The sequence below is a fragment of the Peromyscus eremicus genome, chromosome 4 (genome assembly GCF_949786415.1).
Source record: "Peromyscus eremicus chromosome 4, PerEre_H2_v1, whole genome shotgun sequence".
NCBI lineage: Eukaryota > Metazoa > Chordata > Mammalia > Rodentia > Cricetidae > Peromyscus > Peromyscus eremicus.
Window position 1 is genome coordinate 836,560 of NC_081419.1, and position 21,802 is coordinate 858,361.

General features: G+C 51.5%; 1 protein-coding gene across 6 annotated transcripts; it reads left to right on the top strand.

Moving 5' to 3' along the window:
* The first annotated feature begins 19 nt into the window (after positions 1–19).
* Positions 20–21,759, top strand: Stkld1 (serine/threonine kinase like domain containing 1). 6 transcript variants are annotated; one of them, XM_059259854.1, is made up of 19 exons: positions 20–187; positions 1,812–1,898; positions 5,132–5,176; positions 7,253–7,327; positions 8,357–8,461; positions 10,319–10,389; positions 11,136–11,251; positions 12,461–12,579; positions 12,784–12,947; positions 14,184–14,314; positions 14,850–14,933; positions 16,718–16,834; positions 17,625–17,765; positions 18,163–18,291; positions 19,633–19,761; positions 19,836–19,964; positions 20,911–21,051; positions 21,225–21,304; positions 21,533–21,759. In XM_059259854.1, exons 1-19 carry the CDS (start codon positions 74–76, stop codon positions 21,674–21,676), a joined length of 2,121 nt encoding a protein of 706 aa, XP_059115837.1. In that variant the 5' UTR covers positions 20–73; the 3' UTR covers positions 21,677–21,759. The 6 variants fall into 6 exon arrangements, with proteins under 6 accessions (XP_059115837.1, XP_059115842.1, XP_059115838.1 ...); XM_059259855.1 differs by lacking the exon at positions 20–187 and adding an exon at positions 272–609; XM_059259856.1 differs by lacking the exon at positions 20–187 and adding an exon at positions 617–767.
* The last annotated feature ends 43 nt before the right edge of the window (positions 21,760–21,802 follow it).

The following is a 21,802-nucleotide window of genomic DNA, read 5'->3' on the forward strand; positions in this document are numbered from 1 at the left end:
CCTGCCGCGCGCCCTCACGCTCCAGACCCCGCCCTCCACGCTCAAGGGGCCGCCCGCCGGCGCCCCGCCCTTTATGGACATACCCCCGCTCCCTCCGCTCCAGGCCTCGCCCCCTAGAGCCCCTGCGAGCCACCTCCAGCCCTATCTCCGGTGGAACCCGAAGCCCTGCCCACTTTACACGCTCACGGTATAACAGGCCCCGCCTACCACGCTAGACTTCCTGCCACCCACAGCTCCCGCCTGTGGAGCTTGAGGCCCCGCCTACCCTTGTCGTCACAGTACATGCCCCGCCCTCCACCCGACCCAACACACCGGGCCCCGCCCTTCGTCCCGTTCGTGGCGCCCTATTCTCTGCGGCTTCTTTAAGGGGCGGAGTACGAAGACGCCGTGTGCGTGCCAAAGGGATAGGCAGACACGCCCAGAGTCATCGAAGTCAGATAGTGGGGTTGAGGGGGGTTGGGTGGGCACACGGGGTAGTTACTACTGAGCATGCTCAGTTGAGGGTCCGACTACCGGCCTGGCTCGAGGGGATTGACTGTCTTCCGTGTACCCAGCAGAGGGACAGTGAGGCATAGAGTGTCTCCTCGAGATACCATGGAAAAGTATCAGGTGCTGCCCAGGGTCCGTGGGCAGCGGGGACAGGTTGAGGGCCACACAATCTTGACCCCATAGTCCCTCAAGTGACTTTCTCCGAGCCCTTCTCCAGGCCTCAGTTTCCCTCTCTAAAATGATGACCAACCCCCAATCTGACCTCTGGTTGGAGAATGGTGCGTGTGCCCTTCTCAGTGTGTGTCTGTATGCTGAGGTCTAGCGGCAGAACACAGAGAACAAAAAAATTGAATGGATTTTTTTTTTTTTTAAATGCCGTTTACCTAAAGTGTCAGCCTCATTAAATGTTAGACTCAGCTATAAAAGCTTTGCTTTCATGGGTTAGATTTTCCTCCCTTTTGCAGTATTCTCTGAGAAGGCTTAGAGGCATTAGCCAAGCAGATGCACTTCTGGTAGCCAGAAACTTTTAAAGTTAAGAAATTTTTAAAAATAATAATAATAGAATAGTCTTTATGTTGTGGTCTGATCCACTGCTTACAGGCCTGGGCTGGTCTCCCAGGACTCCCTGATTCTATCTGTCCTTCCTGTACTGCCTCTAGGTATCTTGTCCCCTTCCCCCACCCTGATAACTGCCTCAGCACTCAGAGATCTCAGACACCTATACCCCACCGCCCTGACCTTCGCAGAGTTCTGGCTTGTAAGCCAGCTCTGAGGGTGTGGCTTCCATCACAAGCTCTGGCTCAGACCCCAGAGTGCTATACTCAGGCAAGGACCTTGCTCCCTAGGCCTCAGTATCTCTCAGGTAAATGGTAGGTAGCTAGCACCAGTACAGGCCCCAGAGGGTGGCTGTGCGTTACCTTCTGCAGTGCTGAGCCCTGAAGGAGGCTGTGACAGCACCAGCTTCACCAATTACAGAGCCTTGGTGGGATGCTCTCCTTGGAGAAGGATGCTGGAAGGTGGTGTCACTGTGGTTTAGGACCACTAAATCCCTTGTCCCAGGGCAGCTTGCTCTTACTGTCAGGCTGTCCCTGCAGTCTGGGAGAGAGTCATGAGGCTATAAAATAAGCGTTCCAGAATGGGTTTTGAGGGAGATTGTATTGGCTCCACCACCATGGAGGGCTTCTCGGTCACCTGAGGCCATTTCCTCCACAGTAAAATTGAGAGAAGACGCTTGCTTTGGGGGGCTCAGTGTGCAGTCAGCACATGTGGGAAATACAGAGCATTGTGCACTTCCTCAAAGTCTCTCTCTTCCCTGAGGGTAGATTTTGAAAGAGTGCAGTCCTGGGGCCTTGGGAGTGAACCTGGTGGTGGAGGAAATGGAAACCGACACCAAGTACGTGATAAAACAGGTAAGGAACAGAGCCCCATGGGGTACAGTCTGAAACAGTGGCTCTCCCAGATCCAAGCTCACCATCCCAGCTTAGAGAGGTCTCGCAGACTCCCAGAAGACCCCCAGACGAGCCTGGTTGGGCTATATCATGAGACTTCCTGGAATTCCCTCTTTGTCCTCGCCCCACCCCCTACACACACACACACACACACACACACACACACACACACACACACACCTTGGTGAGGAGAAATGCTAAGTTTTACTCCACTAACCACGATGCTTGTCTGCATGCCTGCTGTCAACTCACTGGACCTACCAATCCTGCCAACCCAGAACAAGTACCCCCATTCCACAGCCAGAAATAGTGAGACTCAGGAGTCCCATCCTCACCAGGGGTGCAGTTTCTGAAAGGATTTGAATTTGATAAGCAGTAGCACAGCTCTACCCAGGACAGGGCCATTGCTCTTTCCAAGGGGGGGAGGGTAGAGGATCACAGAGACTGAGCAAAGGGCACATAACTAGCACAGCTGGGGTGGGATGTAGGCCCACAGGAGCACCCTAGAGAGGAGTGGCTGCTGTATAAGTCCCTTGTACACCTTCCTCTGGGGCGGTGACAGGAACCTTGGGGATGGGGGCCTGACCATATTCTGCCAGGCCTCCCAGCAGCTTCAGCCACAGGGGTTAGCTTGTCTCACACACCAGTGGCCAAAGTGGCTGCCTGTCTTCTGAGCAATTAAAAGAGTTTTTTAAAAGCTAGCCACACCAGACATGATGGCACACTACTATACTCCCAGCATTTGGGGGGGTGGGGGAAGACTAGTAGAGCTGGAGTTCAAGGCCAGCCTAGACTACACAGTAAGACCTTGTCTCAACAAACACACAAGTAAAACTAGCTGCCTGGTTTTTCTAAATGAAAATCAGGTCAGAGGTTATAGGCAGGAGTCTGTGTGTCTTTCCAGTCTCTTATATGATTGTAAGAACGGTACTGAGGTTGATAACATCTCATATAGTGACACTGTCTCATGTCACCACAGCTTCCTCCTCTCTATCTGATAGCTGTGTCTCCTCCCAACTAGTCCTGCTTCGTGTGCTGTAGTTGGCCCAGCCTGTCCCCTCATACGGCTTTAGCTTGCCTTGTTTTACCAGTATAAACCTCTGTGATAAACATCTTCAGAGATCTTTATAGGGTCTTCCCCTCTTGAGCACATATAACTTCCTGAGGGAAAAAATCCATAGAGTAGGACTTCAGGAACTATTGAAAGATTTTACTGGTTTAATTGTTTTGTTTTGTTTGAGGACCTCTCTGTGTAGCCCTGGCTGTCCTGAAAATCACTGTGTAGACCAGGCTGGCTTCAAACTCACAGAGATCCATCTGCCTGCCTCTTCCTCCCGAGTGCTGGGATTTAAAGCATGCAGCACTACATCACTGAGCTAAATCCTGTCCCCAACATCACTGGTTCAATTTGTTCTTTACGTTGTTTTAGAATAAGTGTTTCGGGGGTTTTGTTTCATTTTGGTTTGGTTTGGTTTGGTTTGGTTTTGAGGCAGGACTGGACTAAGTTTTTTATGAGCCTCAAGCTCACAGAGATGCCCTGCCTCTGTCTCCTAAGCACTGGGATTATAAGCACATGCCACCATACCCAGTGAAAGATTTTACTATGTTTGACTAACTTCCCTAGAAATGGCAGTGGTGGCGATGATGGTACTAGTGTGGGAGCCGGTAGTTGATGTGGCGGTGGAGAAGGAGGTCAAAGCTAAGGCAGAAGTGGTAGAGCTGGTGGTAGTGGTGGTGAAGGTCGGGGTGGTGGTCGTAGATATGGCGATGGTGGTAGTGGGTGTGAAGGTCGGGGTGGTGGTCGTAGATATGGCGATGGTGGTAGTGGGTGTGAAGGTCGGGGTGGTGGTCGTAGATATGGCGATGGTGGTAGTGGTGGTGAAGGTAGGGGTGGTGGTCGTAGATATGGCGATGGTGGTAGTGGTGGTGAAGGTAGGGGTGGTGGTCGTAGATATGGCAATGGTGGTAGTGGAGGTGGTGGTGAAGGTAGGGGTGGTGGTCGTAGATATGGCGATGGTGGTAGTGGGTGTGAAGGTCGGGGTGGTGGTCGTAGATATGGCGATGGTGGTAGTGGAGGTGGTGGTGAAGGTAGGGGTGGTGGCCGTAGATATGGCGATGGTGGTAGTGGAGGTGGTGGTGAAGGTAGGGGTGGTGGTCGTAGATATGGCGATGGTGGTAGTGGTGGTGAAGGTCGGGGTGGTGGTCGTAGATATGGCGATGGTGGTAGTGGAGGTGGTGGTGAAGGTCGGGGTGGTGGTCGTAGATATGGCGATGGTGGTAGTGGTGGTGAAGGTCGGGGTGGTGGTCGTAGATATGGCGATGGTGGTAGTGGAGGTGGTGGTGAAGGTCGGGGTGGTGGTCGTAGATATGGCGATGGTGGTAGTGGGTGTGAAGGTCGGGGTGGTGGTCGTAGATATGGCGATGGTGGTAGTGGTGGTGAAGGTCGGGGTGGTGGTCGTAGATATGGCGATGGTGGTAGTGGAGGTGGTGGTGAAGGTCGGGGTGGTGGTCGTAGATATGGCGATGGTGGTAGTGGTGGTGAAGGTCAGGGTGGTGGTCGTAGATATGGCGATGGTGGTAGTGGTGGTGGTGGTGAAGGTAGGGGTGGTGGTCGTAGATATGGCGATGGTGGAGGTGGTGGTGAAGGTCGGGGTGGTGGTCGTAGATATGGCGATGGTGGTAGTGGTGGTGAAGATCAGGGTGGTGGCCGTAGATATGGCGATGGTGGTAGTGGAGGTGGTGGTGAAGGTAGGGGTGGTGGTCGTAGATATGGCGATGGTGGAGGTGGTGGTGAAGGTCGGGGTGGTGGTCGTAGATATGGCGATGGTGGTAGTGGTGGTGAAGATCAGGGTGGTGGCCGTAGATATGGCGATGGTGGTAGTGGAGGTGGTGGTGAAGGTCGGGGTGGTGGTCGTAGATATGGCGATGGTGGAGGTGGTGGTGAAGGTCGGGGTGGTGGTCGTAGATATGGCGATGGTGGTAGTGGTGGTGAAGGTCGGGGTGGTGGTCGTAGATATGGCGATGGTGGTAGTGGTGGTGAAGGTCGGGGTGGTGGTCGTAGATATGGCGATGGTGGTAGTGGAGGTGGTGGTGGCGGCTTGATAATGACAGTGACAGTGATCACTCAGCAGTGGTAGTAGCAGCCACTGTTCACCACACACTTACTATTGAGCTTGTCTTCCTGTGCCCTACAGGTGGAGTGTATTGATGAGCATCACGCCAACGAGGCCCTGGAGGAGGTAATAATCAGTGGTTCCCCGGAGAGGGTCAGGACTCAGCAAATACAGGAACTGCATGTGGTGCTCACTTGCTGAGTGACAGGGTGAAGGGAAGCCTGCAGTGGTCAGAAAGGGAGTCCATGCTCAGGACAGCCACCTCTTAATTGCCCCTTGGGACACCTGTCCCCTAATGGCTGCTCTACTACTAACCATCTTTTTACATTGTACTTATTATGACTGTTGTTGGAGCGGGACAAAAAGCACATGCACAGCCATGTGTGGAGGTCAGAGGACAACTCTGTGGAGTCACTTCTCCCTCCACCTGTATGTGGGTTCTGGAGGCTGAACTCAGATTGTCATGTTTTCTTTTTGAGACAGGATCTCTCTATGTAGCCCTGGCTGTCCTGGAACTCACCATGTAAATCAGGCTGGCCTCAGACTCACAGTGATCCTCCTGCCTCTGCTTTCTCCTGAGTGCTGGGATTAAAAGCATGCACCACCACACCTGGCTTGATTGTCAAGTTTTCAAAGTAAGCACTTTAACTTGCTGAGCCATCTTGACGATCCCCAGTAACCATCTTTTTTTAAAAAAAAAACTTCTTTTTGGACAGTGGTGGCACATGCTTTTAATCCCAGCACTCAGGAGGCAGCAACCGGCGGATCTCTGAGTTCGAGGCCAGTCTGTTCTACAGAGCTAGTTCCAGGACAACCAAGGCTACACAAAGAAACCCTGTCTGGGAAAAAAAATCTTGTTTTCTTTACATTTGTTTAGTGTGTGTGTGTACATGTGCATATGTGTGACTCAGCACACTCGAGCAATTCAAAAGACTTCATTGGGGAGTTGGTTCTCTCCTGGTGCCTTTACTCACTGGGCCATCTCACAGTTGCTGAAGATGTTTTTCTTTAGGGTTGGGGCTGTAGTTCAGTGGTGGGGTATGTGCCTCAATTGCTCAGAGCCCTGGGTACTATCCCCAGCACGGGAAAAAATTTTTTTCTTCTAGTTATAAAAGAAGAACAGTACAAATTTGGGAGACACACAGAGAAAATGTTTACAAAGAAAATGTCAACTAGCTAATGAATTGGGTGTGCTAGTGCACACCCACAGTCCTGGCACTGACTGGATCTTGAGGGCAGCCTCGACTGCACTGTGAGGTTCCAGCCCAAGGGCTGAGATGTGACTCTGTGGTAAAGCACCAGCCTCAAATATGCAAGGCAGGGAAAGAGGAAGGAGTCAGGGAAGGGCGAGAGGATGATTAATTACCCTCACACAGCCACAGGTGAGTCAGTTACCAGCTTTATGGACAGCACCTATGAGCAGTTTCTTTGAGCCTTTCTAGAAATCTCACCCGAGGTGAGAGGCGTCTCCTCCTCCATGACGGTCACTTGTGAGTTGGTTTCCTTCTGGAGTTGCCTGCCCTTGCACGTTGCCGGTCAACATCTCGTGTGTCACACACAGTGTCAGTGGGGCAGGGAAGGACCTGGTCATATTCTGACATGTGGAAAGAACATGGGAGGTTCCACCTTCACACTGCCATGTTGTCCATTCCCATTCCCATCTGCCAGGCCGGGTGCTTTCCCATCCAGCTTCCAGGCAAAGCCATTGCCCATCTGGCAATATGTCCAGGAGGCCATTTCTGCTGCCTGATTGGGTTTGTTTCCTAAGTACTTTTCTCACTGTGACTTTGCACAGCACCTTCTCCAGCCCAGCCTGGCTGTTTCCTCTCCTGGCACCCCTCTGGGTTTGCACCAGCTCATTGGTGGTTGGGGTTGTGCTGGATATCAAATCTAGGGCTCTGTGCATGCAAGAGAAGGGCTCTATTCCTGAACTTACACCCCAGCCTGTCACCATTTGTATATGTACTTGTGAGGCTCAGAAAGGTTAAAGAACAAGTCTTGGTCACATAGCACGATCACCCCATTCTGGAGACCCACACCAGCCTCCTGGCCTCTCTCCAGCAGGCTGCACAGCCTCCTTGCATCCACATCATGTCCCCCCCACCCAGCTGGTGGCCCATCTCTTCGTTGAAATATGTAGCAGAGCTTGAAATATGTAGCAGAGCAGTACTGGCTGAGACACTCTGTTTCCTCTCTGTACAGCTGATGCCCCTGCTGAAGCTCCAGCACCCCAACATCTCTCTGTACCATGAGATGTTCATCATGTGGAACAGTGAGGTGGGTTGGAACACCTACAGCCCTGCAGCTGACAGCACACTGAGAGGCCGGCATTGCCTGAGTCCTGTGGGTGATCTCAAATGATCCCCTAACAACCTCACCACAGGGAGGCCTGTCAGCCCATTTCACAAAATAGGAAGCTGAGGCTAAGAGCAACTACTTCTGGGTTCCTCGGGTAGAAGACAGCTAAAGCTGGAGGTCAGGTGTTAGGCTCCAGACTGCATCTTTAATGGTGGGGTTTTGGCTTCTGTAGAAGGGGCTGAAGCTAGGAAGCTGCTCTTCTGCCTCCTCCCCAATTGTCCCAAAGCTGTGGACTCCTTACTCCCATGGCTCCAGAATAGGTTACTAGGTAGGAGAGCAGGGTGGGAACACTACTTTCATTTCATGATGGGGTCTGAAGCCCCAGTGCCTCACAGTTAGTGGATCCTGAGTGGGGCTTCCCAGACCTGTGCCTTATTGGCAAGAGGACTTTTTGTCTTTGCAATGAGTAGGGTTCTCCTAAATCACACCTCCAGAAGGCTCAGAGGGGACTGAGGGGCCTCTACTGTGTCCCATCTCCATCAGTTTCCTTGCTAGGCTGACAACTCGGGGCTAGGGATGGCACTCACTGCATGAATCCTCCAGAGTCTCCCAAGCACCCTGAAGCTTTCAGAGGGGATGTTTCACTGGAGGAAACAGAGCTGGCCATTGGCCACATACTGGGCCCTGAGCAGGGCAGGATACTCAGAGGAGCTCCCAGAGTCTTAAGAGAGGAACTATCCTGCAATCGAGGGGTAAAGCCCATTCCACAAAGGCCTCTGCATGTGCAGAGGCCAGGAACAACTGCAACTTTCAGCAAAGGTCAACTAACAAGGCCTGATGTGGTACGGCACAGGAATGGGAGCAAGAGAGTAAGGGGTCCCCACTGGGCAGTGCTACCATTGCCACCACAGATGATGGCCATGGGAAGATGCCCTGGAGCAAGAGGTCCTACACAACCCCCAGGCCCAGACTTTGGGCAGCTGGTTACGGGGCCTTGTGTTCTGACAGATCTCCTCTTTGTTCCTCTGCCTGGTGATGGACTATACCACCCAAGGAACCTTCCAGACTATCATGGAAAGTAAGAGGAAGATGAGCGAGAATATTGACTCTGAGGTAAGAGACACTCTGGGCCACCAGGTTTGCAGGCCACCGAAACCTATACCCCTTAAGGCCCCTGTAGTAGGAGACAGAGGAACTGAAGGGTCTGGCCTTAGGTTTCTCTTACATGTACAGAAGCATTACGCCACTATATGCACATATCTCAATTGCATATCTTGATGCACTGCAAATGTGCACACATCACTAGCAGCCGCAGCCACCACCTTGTGCTAAGGGTTAGACATCCTTAGGACCCAGTAGGTTCTAAGGCAGAAGCAACTGATGGGGCTCTGCCTCCAAAGACTGTAATGCACTTCCTAAAATTATCAAGGTGAGTTCAGTGTGTGGCTCAAAACTGAATACTCATTCACTCAGCCCCATGCCTCTGAGGTCTAGCCATGCCCTGATTCTCCCTGTGGTCAGCTAGACACCTTTGTTCATGGCAAGGCAGTGCTCAGTGGGTCTGCTTCTCCTGCACTGATGAGCCTTTGATCACCCCCAGTTCAGGGCTGTAGAGTAAGGCTGCCAGGAGCATTGTGAAGGGCTAGTGTTTCTTGCCTAATCGTCTAGGACTGGGTTGCTGGGTCAGACAGCAGGGGCTGTGGCTTCAGGAGGTTCTAGCAGAAGCTGGTTGGTCAGGGTTTACTTTCCCCAGAAGCAGAGAGGGTTCCCCTTCCATATGGCTCTCTGGCCAGTCATCATTGGGCCTGTCTTTTCCCTGTCAAGAGTTCAGGGGTTAGTGACATTTTGTTATGACTTTAATTTGTACCTCCCTATCAGTAGACCTGGCAAGCACATTTTAGATAAGTGTTTTTGTTTGTTATGTTGTGTTTTTTGTTTTGTTTTTGAGATGACCATGGATGATCTTGAACTGACACTCCTGACTCCACATTCTCAGTGCTGGGATTGTAGGCCTCCTTCACCACATCCAGCAACATATTGGCCATTCAGAATTCTTCTTCTATGCCTGTTTGAATCCTCTGTCCACTCAAATTGGATTTTTTCTTACTGATTTGTAGACATTCTTTTGTATTGATGGTGGATATCAGTGTCCATATATCCCTACCCAGTCTGGAGCTTGCCAGTTCATTTGTTTGCTATCACCTTGTGAAAGGCAGTTCTCAGTGTAATGGAGGCCAGTTGGTGGATATCCTCCCTGTGGTCCTGGCTTAGACAGCCTTCCCTACCCCAGGTCACGGGGCTTTTCTTAGTTTTCTTCTAGAAGCTTATAAACTTTCACTTTTACCTTTGGGTCTAGTGCCCTCCCAAGATGATATGAGCACACTTTACTGAGAATTTCTGTGCTCCTGTGGGCCAGACACCATCTCCCCGAGACTCATAGGGGGCATGTAGCTCATTGCATTGCCTGCGCCTCGGGGGCAGGCTCTGGAATGGGTTTGCACCTTTGTCATTGGTGGAAATCTGGGAAACAGAAATGTTCACAGAACCATCAAGTGAGCTCCTCTATCAGGATAGGGGCCACAGTGGGAGGATGTGGGCTTCCTGCTACCCAGCCAGTCTCTGGCACCTCAGGGTGTCTCTGAATCCTAATGTGGGACTCCAGAGTCCTAGGTACATTGTTTGAAAATGGTAGCCCCAAGCACTAGGTGCATTTTGTTACTCCCATGATGTTCTCACAGGCTCCTTTTACTCTGACAGACACTGAGGCTTCAGCAGATGTTAGTACCCACAGGGGCCACCTTCCATGAGCAGCATGGCCCACAGAGTGGCCACTGGCAGCCCCACAGCACCCAGCATCTCCAACATTGTCACTGTCCCACTGACTGTATGATCATACAAAGCTCTGCAGAGACCTCCCCTTAGGGAGTTCCCAGGCCCCTTCCAATGCCACATCCCCGACTTCTTCCTCAGTGGATGCATACCATGCTGAGCCAGGTGTTGGACGCGGTGGAGTACCTACACCAGCTGAACATCATTCATAGGTGATGGGCCCTCCTCTGGAGACTGACCAAACCCCCAGGTCCAGATGCCAAGGCCCGGGGGACAGATCTGGGCAGGATGGAGCATCTTCTGTGAGCTCCCCTTCCTCTTTTCTGAGAGAACAGGGCACCTCCCCAGGAAGCCTCTGAGCGCCTGACTCACCCCAAAGGCACAGGGCTGTGGGAGTGTGGGGGCCAGGCAGGGAGGTTCTAAAGGGCAAGGAAACAGAGATAAGATGCCAAGGAAGAGAGGTGAGGTTGCCGGCAGTGGCACAGCCTCTGGACAGGCCAGCATAAGTTGCTGCAATCCAGGTCCAGCCTTTGACCCCTGAACCCAGCTTTCAAGCCCAAGATCTATGGTGGGAAGGTCTGGGAAATAGCTTCCCCCTACATGGACCATATGTGCAAAGAGAATGGGTTCCCATGTTAATGTCACCAGATGTACAGAATAATGGATACCTTCTCTAATGAGGAACTTCAGGTTTGGGTGTTTGTACTTACAGTGCGGGGTGTGTGTGTGTGTGTGTGTGTGTGTGTGTGTGTGTGTGTGTGTCCTTCCCTAATGTATAGAAACTGAGTAGACGTCATGTTTTAAGAAATAATTATTTAATAAGTGGGCTGAGCAGGGCATTTTCTTGAAGAGTGAAAAGGGCTAGAATTGGGTTGGGAGAGCAGGCTTAAGGCTCAGGCATGTGCTAGCCCTACCCAGGCAGCTGCATGGCACCAGGGGTCCCTGCTTTTGGTTGCAGGAACCTGAAGCCTTCCAACATCGCCCTTATCAATGACAACTACTGTAAACTGCAGGACTTGAGCTCCCAGGCACTGATGACCCATGAAGCCAAGTGGAATGTCCGAGCAGAAGAAGGTGGCTGGGGGGAGGGGGACTAGGAATGAGTGGCAAGGGAGGTGGTGGCTCTTGGCACCCAGGGGCAGTGGCTACCCTTGGGCTGGGTTCTTAGCTCAGAAGGTCCAGAGACTTCCTATCAAGGGCATAACACAACAGACATGCCTCTGTGGGTAAGATGCAGGGTCCAAAGGACACCAACATGTGAGAGAGAGAGAGCCCTGGGGAACAAAGCTATGGTTGTGGTCCTCCAAAGATGTTGATTCTTGTGGGGAAGAGAGCACCCAAGAAGGACAAAAGCTGTAGTTGGGGGTACAGAAGTCCTCAGGGATATAGGCACTGACCATGCACGTTACACAGAGGCCTGAAGTAGCCCAGGGGATGAAAAGATGGTAGGGTAAAAGGGGTAGAGTATCAAGTCTGTAACAGCTGTCCCAGATAGACAGCAACCCTGGAAGGGAATTCCGAGTCCTGCGGTGGCAGTGGTTGTCCTTGGCACACAGAGTGTGGGTGGGTGAGTTGGTGATTAGGTGGGTACATGGAAGGGTTGTTTGGAGTGTCAATGGTGTGTGTCCTTGGAGTCTGGCCCTTTGCTGTTTGGCTGGGAAATGGAGTGACTACCCGAGTCCAGGCACGCTGATAGGACAGGGCAAGGGTGCTGTACTTTTGGTTCTTTCTGCAGGGTTTATGTTTAGGAAGAAGGCAGGGCAGCCAGAACTTTGCCCTGAGGTCCTGACATTTAGAGGGGATAAGCTGTTCAAAGAGGGCCACACTTTAGTTTTTCTGGAACATGGCTCTCCCATCTCCTGCCTATTGCCACACAGACAGGCAGGCCCTCGGGCGAGCCTGGCAGACACTTGCCCGGACAGACAAGCCTCCTTGGTAAAGGTTAACGTCTGTCATACAGTGGCCTCAACTGCCTGCAGCTTACACTTCTCATCTCACCCAAGGAGGGTGACTGCTGGGCTCCTGACCTAAGTCCTTGCAAAGGACCATTAAAATGGGGACAATATAACTGCGTGTGTGATGGAGCAAGCCTGAGGTCTCAGCACTGGGAGGTGAAGGCAGGAAGATCAGGAGTTCAAGGCCAATCTGGGGTAGAGGGGATACTCTCTCAAAACACTAAAAAGGGGAGTGGTAGTGCTGGGGTAGGTTTGCTCTGCTCTGTTCCCTGTCCCCAGGGAGCGAGCATAGGACTCAGTGGTTCTCCCACCTTGGTCCTGCCCACAGACCCCTGCCAGAAGTCCTGGATGGCTCCTGAAGCTCTCAAATTCTCCTTCACCTGCAAATCTGACATCTGGTCCCTGGGCTGCATCATTCTAGACATGGCCACCTGCTCCTTCCTGAACGTGAGCTTCCCATGGAGAAGCCACCTGCCCTCATCCTACTAACCATGCCACCATGACCTTCCCTCTGTTCCATGTAGGCTACAGTATGCTCACTTTCCCCAGACCCCTGCCTCAGCTCTTGCTCAGCCTGGTGAGGGAACATTGACAGCCCAGTCTTCTTCATGGCTAAGGGAAGTCCAAGTCAGATGCCCTCTTTCCTCAAAGGACACAGAAGCCATGCATCTGAGGAAGGGCATCCGCCATCACCCAGGCAGCCTGAAGCCCATCCTGAAGACCATGGAGGAGAAGCAGATCCCCGGAGCAGAGATCTTCTGTTTGCTTCTGCCCTTCATGCTGCACATTAAACCCTCGGATCGACTAGCCATCAAGTGAGCTCAGGGCTGGGTCTTCTCTTAACCCATCAGTGTACCTTTGAGCATTTCCCCACCTTCACACACAGGAAGTTGTCTTGATTTGTCCACACACATTCCTCAGCTACCTGGCAGCCCCTAATCTTGAATAGATATATGCTGGGGATTTGGGGTTTTGGTTTTGAAATTGGGTCTCACTCTGTGGCCCAAGCTAGCTTTGAATCCATAGTGATCCTCCTGCCTCAGCTTCCTGACTACTAGAATTAAGGTGTGAGTACCTGGCTTGAATATGTCTCTGAAAAAAAGATACAAGCAGCCCTACTTTCCCAGTGGGTGCGGGAGAACAACCTCAAAGACACACATCACTTTCAGGAGCCCAGGAAAAGATTCTGTTCTAATAATGTCAATCAGAAAACCTGTTCATGTTGTTGTTGTTGTTTTGTTTTTGTTTTTGGGTTTTCAAGACAGAGTTTCTCTGTGTAACAACCCTAGCTGTCTTGGAACTCACTTTGTAGCCCAGGCTGGCCTCGAGCTCACAGAGATCCACCTGCTTCTGTCTCCCAAGTACTGGGATTAAAGGCATGCACCACCACGCCCGGCTAATTTATTCTCATTTCCTTTGACTTTCTCTCTCTGTTTTTCTTTTTTTTTTTCTTTTCTTTTTTTTTTTTTTTTCTTTTTGGTTTTTCGAGACAGGGTTTCTCTGTGTAGCTTTGCGCCTTTTCCTGGAACTCACTTGGTAGCCCAGGCTGGCCTCGAACTCACAGAGATCCGCCTGGCTCTGCCTCCCGAGTGCTGGGATTAAAGGCGTGCGCCACCACCGCCCGGCCTCTGTTTGTTTTTCAAGACAGGGTTTTTCTGTTCCGCCCTGGGTGTCCTGGAACTCCCTATGTAGACCAGGCTGGCCTAGAACTCAGAGATTCACTTGCCTCTGTCTCCTAAATGATGGGATTAAAGTCCTGTGCCACCACCGCCCAATGTTCATATGTTTTTAAGGAAGAAGGGGGCATGAAGGCAAAAGTGCTAGACCCAGGACCATCCTTGGGGGCCCTTCCACAGAGGGAGTCCTATGACTTCACAGAGTAGGTCCCTAGAAGTGGAACTACAAAGATGGTTACTAGATACACATGGGACAGAGAGCCCCCACCCACCAGGAAGGCTGGTGTTCAGTATCTGCCACTTTGGGTCACCCATAGCCCAAGGCAGAGGGAAGCTCCTATGGAAAGACACCTGTATTCTCTGTCCCTCTGCCAGGGATGTGATCCGAATCACCTTCATGAGCACCTCCTTCAGAAACTCCTGTGTTGCTCTGAACATGCACCGGCAGGCGGTTCCCATTTTCATCACTGATGTGCTACTAGAAGGCAACATGGCCAACGTTTTAGGTGACAGTGGGGACATGGGACAGTGCTGGGAGCTGCTGTGGCCTTGGCATTAGTTTTAGAGGCCTAGTGTCTCTTTCCCACAACTTGGTCTTAGACTTGCTGCTGTGCACGATTAGCGAGTGGGAACAGTCTCCAGGTTCCTCCCAGAATGCTGTATACCCTCCCTGGTTCTCAGTATCCTGGACCTGCCCATGCCCTGCCTACCTGCTCTCATTGGACATGTCCCCTGTGTAGTTAAGACCTGTTCACTGCCCGTGTTCTCCAGAGTCCCTTTGGCTCCATGCCCTGGACACCAGGTGTCTTCATCACTCAGGCTGTGTGCTTCCTATGTGCCAAAGTGTATGACAGCAGGCACTATGGCTAATAGGCTCCCAAAGACTTGGATTTGATTTTAGGTGAGTTCCTGGGCCTGAGCCCCCTCCTCTGAAAAGTGACGATAGGAGTGCTGCCTTGTAGCCTAACTGATGCAAGGCTAGGGACTGCACCCCATGGCTTGGCCCTCAGTAGGGTTTCCTATATCCTCTTGTTCCTGCAGATGTCATGCAGAATTTCTCCACCCGACCAGAGGTCCAGCTCAGGGCCCTTAACAAGCTTCTGACAATGCCAGAGGAAGATCTAGGTAAAGGTCCTGCACCTTCCCCAGAGGCTCCCAGGAAAGGCTGGGAGGTGGAAATGGAGCATTGTGGATGGAGGTGGGAACTGCCAGCCTTTCACTGCAGGCTCTTCTGGCCAGTGCTGCTAACTGGAATTCTTCCTGATCCCATGCTTACTAGCAGAGGAGGGTAGGAGAGAGGCTGGCTTCTAAACATGATTTCAAAAGGTCAACAGGAAATCCATCTAGCATTAGGAAGGCTGAGGCAAGAGGATGGAGACCTGGTGAGCTTGACCTATAGGGAGACAAAGCTTTGTTTAAAAAAAAAAAAAAAAGATGGACCTCTTTTGGGGGTTGTAGAGGTACTAGAGACTGAGACTTGTACAATGCTGGTTAATTCCACTTCAATGCTGAACTACCTCCCTAGCTCTTTGGGGGTTTTGTTGTTGTTGTTTGTTTTTTAAAGTTTAGGAAAGAGTCTTACAAAGTTGCCCATGCTGGTCTCAAACTCACTGTGTAGTCCACAAAGTCCTTGAACTTGTGATCCTTCTGCCTCTGCCCCCAGAGTGCCTACAATTACAAGTGTGCACCATCACACCTGGTTGAAGAGCCTCATCCAGCTGTCCCACCATCTCTACAGTGGGCATCTGAGTTGCTTCTCGTTTTCCACTTTTATAAACAGCACCATGATTGATCACCTGGCATACTAGTCACTTGGCATATGTGGCCGTATGTGCTTGTCAGATGTACCTCCGAATAACAGAGACATTCCCCATAAGCACACCAACTTGCCTTCCTATCAGAATGCTTGAGAACAGCTCTTTACCAGCATCACCTTTGATGGGTATTAAGCTTCTTGGGAAATTTTGAATGTCCGCAGACATGCTTTCCTGTCTCTCCTGCTCAAATATCATACTTGTATGCCATCCATACACCCTTCCCTCCAGCTAGTTCACCACTTCCTCCATCCTTTCCTTCCTGTAACCTTCCATCTGTTCACCCACCCGTCTTATCCATTCCTACTTGTCTATCTATCCACAAAACACATCCAAAGGACACCAAAGATCTGTTTTGGTGGTTAGGACAGTGGAGGTTATATGGAGGCTGAGGTGTGACTCCTAGTGAGTTAACAGACCCTTCATATCAGCCATCACTCTCCTAAAGTCCCTTTTATAGCTAACCTGTGACCGAGATAAAGCCCAGGATAAGGTAGACTTCGCTTTTCTGGAAAACAGGGGCTATTATCCCACAGTGGGCCTTACCCACCACCTTGGAGGTGTCTCTTCCTCAGCCTTGTCAGAGTGGACTTCCTATAGCTTTTCCTGGGCATCAGTGTTCCTGAATCTGACGTCCTCATCACAAGCCAAGTCTCAAGACAGTCACAGCCACAGGCCCTGGGGTCAGACAGGCTAGCTTTACACAGCCATTTAATGCCAAATGCTCACCACTGACTCTCAGCTTTGCTGTCTGAAAGTGAGGGCTGAGAAGACCTGCTTCATGAAGCTGCTCCAAGTGTATGCCTTGGCAAAGCTGGGCATGGTGTTATTGTGCCTGTGGTCTTTCACTCAGGAGGCTGAGGCAGGAGAACTGCTGGAGTTCAGTTAGCTTGGACAACACAGAATGTGGACCTTGGCAGATGGTGTGCTTCACGAACTCTGTGAACACGTGGGCTGGTCGTCCTTCTCTACCCTTGTGTTCACTCACCTGGACCCTCTTCATTCACTAGTGGGCTCCCAGCAGCCTCTGGGCATCAGGTCTGGGTCACACAGCCCAGCTGTTCCTGCACTTCACCTGTGCTGCGTGCTCCACAGACCTGCCATGGCCCACAGAGCTGGTGGAGGAGTTGATCAGTATCATGAAACAACACGAGAGGATCCTGGACATTCTGGTCAGCACCTGCTCCCTGCTGCTGCGTATTCTGGGCCAAGGTAGGCACCAGACTGGATGGAGAAGCCCCACCCTCCTGGGTCCTCAGCCTCAGCACCTCCTCCAACTTCCCACCTATCCCCCAACATCTGCCTTCCAGTCTGTTGTTCCCTTCTGTGCCTATGTGACTCCATCTCAGAGTGCTGGAGGGCATAATGAATGTCTGCCTACACCAGATCTACATGGGGCCTGACCCAGCCTGCTGGGACCTCTCGACTGTACTCCAGCCATGTCCCAGGAGCTGGACAGGATGGTCTAGTGCACTTTCCTAGCCAGGAAAGGCTTGAAGTGTGTGATTGCCAGCACAGGACAGCACTGCACTAAAGTCCTTAGTAGAAGCCTCCCCCAGCTCTCAGGAACAGGAAGAAAACTAGCTACATCTTTAAGCCTGGAGCATCTAGTTACCCCTTTACCTTTCTAGTCTTAATACTGAAGGCCTAACCACCACATTGTCTTTTTTTGGGGGGGGGGCAATCAAATCCAGGCCTTCTTGCATACAAGGTAAGCACTCTACCACTGGGAAAGAGCTCACAAATACTTTATACTAAATGTTCATGCCCAGTCATTGGGAAGGACCCAGGAAGATCTTAGAGGCCGGAATTGAAACACGAACCACATCCTTGGCGAGCAAGGTCCCATGTTTACAAAGACCTGCCCAGTGCCTAGAGAATAGGCAGATCTGTTTCTTTTATACAAAGAGGTGATGCTGTCCCCACTAGGGAGGGAGGACACTTGTCTACCTTAGAGCCTTAACTGTGGGGTTAACCCATGTTCTTTCTCTGGCCCAATCAGCACTGGCACAAGACTCAGAAGCGGAGATCCCAAGGGGCCGTTTTATCATCTCTTTCCTGATGAATGCCTTGAGGAGCCACCCCAACTCTGAGAGGCTTATCACATTGGTCTACAACCTGCTCACTATCATCTCCAGCCAAGGTGAGTATGCGGGCCTTCTGCCCTTCCTTTCTGCTCTGAAAATCCAGGGACAGAACAGAGGCCTTGGGAGATGGGCAGGAGAGGGGCTCATTCCTAAGATGGACAGTCATACTGTTCTCTGCTCTCAGTGGCAGCCGTGGGCACTACTTGAAGGCGGAGGACAGCGGCCAAGAATCAAATGGCTGGCTAGTAGGTCAGGTTAAGACTAGGCACTGGGCCACTCCAGGTCTCTGACTTCTCACCTACACTAAGCACACTTGAGTGAGAAGGGTATTAGAGGTAGGCATAAAATAGACCAGCCAGGCAGACCGGGTGTTGCACCAGCCCATTGGGAAAAGGCAGCGTTGGGGAAAGCTTCTTGGATACCTTTCCTCCAAGTGCCTGTGGCTGTCCACAGGGTTGCTGTCTGAAGAGCTGGAGGAAGAGGGGTTGTTTCAGATTGCCCAAGAGCAACTGTGCCACTTCCAGGAGGACAGGGACATCTGCCTCGCTATCCTAAGCCTGCTCTGGTCCCTTCTGATAGATGGTAAGGCCCTCCCTCCACAAGTCCTACTGCATGAGACCTGCTAAAGCAATAACTCTCAACCTGTGGGTCACGACCTCTTTGGGGGTCAAACAACTCTTTCACAGAGATCACCTAAGACCATCAGAAAACAGGTATTACATTATGATTCGTAACAGTGGCAAAATTAGTTATGAAGTAGCAACACAAATAATTTTATGGTTGGGAGTCACCACAACACAAGGAACTGTATCAAACAGTCGCAGCATTAGGAAGGTTGAGAATCACTGTGCTAGAGCCTCTATATCAGCAGTTCTCTGTAGCATGAATCTTAAAGAGTCTTTATTAATAAAACAAACCCGGAGCCAAGTATTGGGGTGAACACTGGAAGATCAGAGAGACAGAACAAGCCACAGCTAACCTCACCTGGACAACTTCTCAGCTGGTCTTGTTTCCTCAGACTAGAAGCTTCTGTGTCCTCATCCCAATGGCTCTCAGCTGAACTGCTGCTTGAAAGCCTGAAGCTTAACCAGCTAAAAGCTTAACCAGCCAAATGCTTCTAGTTTCTGGTCCTCACTCCTTATATACCTTTCTGCTTTCTACCACCACTCCCTGGGATTAAAGGCTTGCTTTCTGGGATTAAAGGCGTGAGTCACCATGCTTGGCTGTATCCTTAAACACATGGATTTCTGTCTCTGGAATGCTGGGATTAAAAGCCTGTGCTACCACTGCCTATCCTCTATGTTTAATATTGTGGCTATTCTGTCTCTGACCCCAGATAAGTTTATTAGCGTGCACAATATTTTGGGGAACACAACACCACCACAGTTCTCAGTCTGTTGCAACCCACAGGTTGAGAGCTGCTGCTCTATATCTTATCCCTTAAGCACAGGAGGGCAACCCCAGCCCCTTTGGGGCTCTTCTGAGAGTCTAGCACATGGGCACAGTGAGACACAAGTGAGGTAAGAGATGAAGGCCTTCAGGACGCCTTGTGCAATGAGCAGGCAGCCCCTGGCTTTAGAGGTCAGACAGAACTTGATGCCCTGTTCTGGTTTTTTGTTTAGGATGGAGGTTCCGAGGTCTACTGTCCCACCTCTTCTAGATACTGTCTTACCCTAGGAAAGAGGGTTCCAAGCCATGGCAATCCCAGAAAACTGCAGAAGCCACAAATGCAAAAAGTCCTCATCTCTACTGATAAGTCTACTGCAGACTCTGGCATTGGAAAGCCCCAGTTTCCATCTCTGAGGACATCTATCCCCTTGATTCTCCTCTGTTGTTCTTGGTGGGAGGGAGCAGTGTGGAGGGGTACATAGGTACTTTTGCTCATACCTGGCCTGTTGTCTGCCATCCTTGTCCTGGTTCTAGCTGCTACTGTGGACAAAGAGCCCTTGCAGAAGTTCTCCCCTGTGGTCATCTCGGTGCTGGCCAAGCATCCCGAGGATGTGGAAATAGCTGAGGCTGGCTGTGCAGTGCTCTGGCTGCTGTCATTGTTGGGTGAGCAGCCTGAGGTCTTGGTAACAGGGAGGGTGACCCTGGACACATAAGGCAACAAGGCTTGTGTTCTGTAGGCTGCATAAAGGAGAGTCAGTTTGAGAAGGTGGTAGAGCTGTTTCTGAGAAGCATCCAGCTGGGCCCCGACAGAGTACTGCTGGTGAACAATGTTTGTCGTGGCCTGGCCAGCCTCGCAAAGGTATCTGGTAAGTCTGGGACAAGACAGGTTGCCACCATGGAGGTGGGACAAAAGCTGGCTCCCTCCAGTGATGTCCACCTAGTGACCCCAAACTGGAACAGGAAAAAACAGCTTTCAGGAAATACCACTGGGACTTTTCAATTTTGATGTCTTGGGACCACATCTCTGCCTATACACATCCCACAGCTGCATGGATTTCCTATATCTAAGTCTGTCTCCAAGTGCAGGCTTATGCCAGGCCTCACACTAAGCACTGGCACAGTGGCACAGCTGTCCTGTGTAGAGATCCCTGGGCCCAGGAACGGGTCATGGTCACCAGTGGTGAATGGCAGGGATGCTCTCACCCTTGGTCGGTAACGACTTACCTCCCTTGCTCCAAGAGCTGTCTCCTTGGTTTCACTCCTGCTGGGTTCTACTCATGCCAGTCTACTGGACCACCCAAGCTGGTGGGGCCCCCTGGAAGCAGTTAGGGATCTTAGCTCCCCCTGACTTATCCTGACACCCTTATACAAAGCAGCACCCTGTGGGGAAGGTTCAGCCCCTCTGAACCTTGTTAACTGCTGCAGGGTAGGGGGGCCACCTGCAGCAGAGCTCTTCTTCACAGTGCCACATCAGAGCCTCCATTTCTCTGACGGGAGGAGGAACACAAGTACTGTGTTTCCCTTGGGCATGGGGCTCGCTGCCAACAGGTGCAAAGCTAGGCTGTAGAGGCAAAGTGGTGCAGTCACCTCTTCAACATTTTCCACAGAGCAGGGGACAGCCCTGACTTCAGGAGCTTCCTCCACAGAAGGCTGGGATTCCTGGCCAAAGAGGGCTCTCCCAGCAACCCTAGGACCAGAGTCATGCCACTTTCCAGGGACACTGGGCACAGGGGGCTGAGAAGTAAGGGCAGCTGCAAAGGAACTATGCTAGACTATACTAAAAACCCAAATTCCCTTGCTTCCCTCCCCCAGAACTGGTGGCCTTCAAAGTGGCAGTCCTGGAAGAAGGCAGCAGTGGCCTCTACCTCCTCCAAGATATCTACGAGCTCTACAAGGATGACCCTGAGGTGGTTGAGAACCTCTGCATGCTGTTGGCCCACCTGGCTTCCTACAGTGAGGACCCTTTCCTTGTCCTTTCCCTGGCAGGAAGGGAAGGAGCCCCAGAGCCTGGTCTCAAACCCCTGTGACTTCCCACTCAATCATTCCAAACAAAAGTAGCACCCGACTGACCTTATCTGGCTGGTGGGCAGGGATCCTGAACCTCATCACCTACTCTGCTCCTGCAGAGGAGATCCTGCCAGAGCTGGAGTCTGGAGGCATTAAGGACCTAGTCCGGGTGATCCGGGGACGTTTTACTTCTAGCCTGGTAAGTCATGGTGACACCTCTATCAAGCCAGAACACTTACATGGCACTGACTCAGAGCTCCCCGTGATCTACTACTCTCTTCCTGTGGCTGGGCTGAATCCAATCCCAAGGGGGAAGGGTAGTTAGACCACCTCAAAGATTCCATCAAGTCAAGGGGTGTCATCAAAGTAATTGCTCCTGGATCCTGAAGCCACTGTAATAAATGGATCGCTTGTTTCCTCCTTCCAGGAGCTGATTTCTTATGCTGACACAGTACTTCAGGCACTAGAAGCAGCTGCACACCCCAACCCCCTGGAGCAGCAGCTTGAACCTGCCTCAGAGCCGGAAGCCAAGGTCTCCTCCCCACCTCAGGATCCTATCTTCCAGCCCTGAAATGCTGCTCTTCTGGTCCTGGAAAGTATCACCAGGACCAGTACTGTATTTTGCGGTGACTAATAAAGAAGCCTTAAGCTGTTCATGGCATGCATGGCTGTGGTGTCAGCAGTCCTGCACTGCAGG

Excerpts from the sequence above, each read along its gene's own strand:
- Stkld1 (XM_059259854.1), top strand. The coding sequence starts at position 74 with ATGGACATACCCCCGCTCCCTCCGCTCCAGGCCTCGCCCCCTAGAGCC. Across the intron at positions 12,580-12,783 it reads CCACCTGCTCCTTCCTGAAC|GACACAGAAGCCATGCATCT; the intron begins GTGAGCTTCCCA and ends CTTTCCTCAAAG. Across the intron at positions 14,934-16,717 it reads AATGCCAGAGGAAGATCTAG|ACCTGCCATGGCCCACAGAG; the intron begins GTAAAGGTCCTG and ends CGTGCTCCACAG.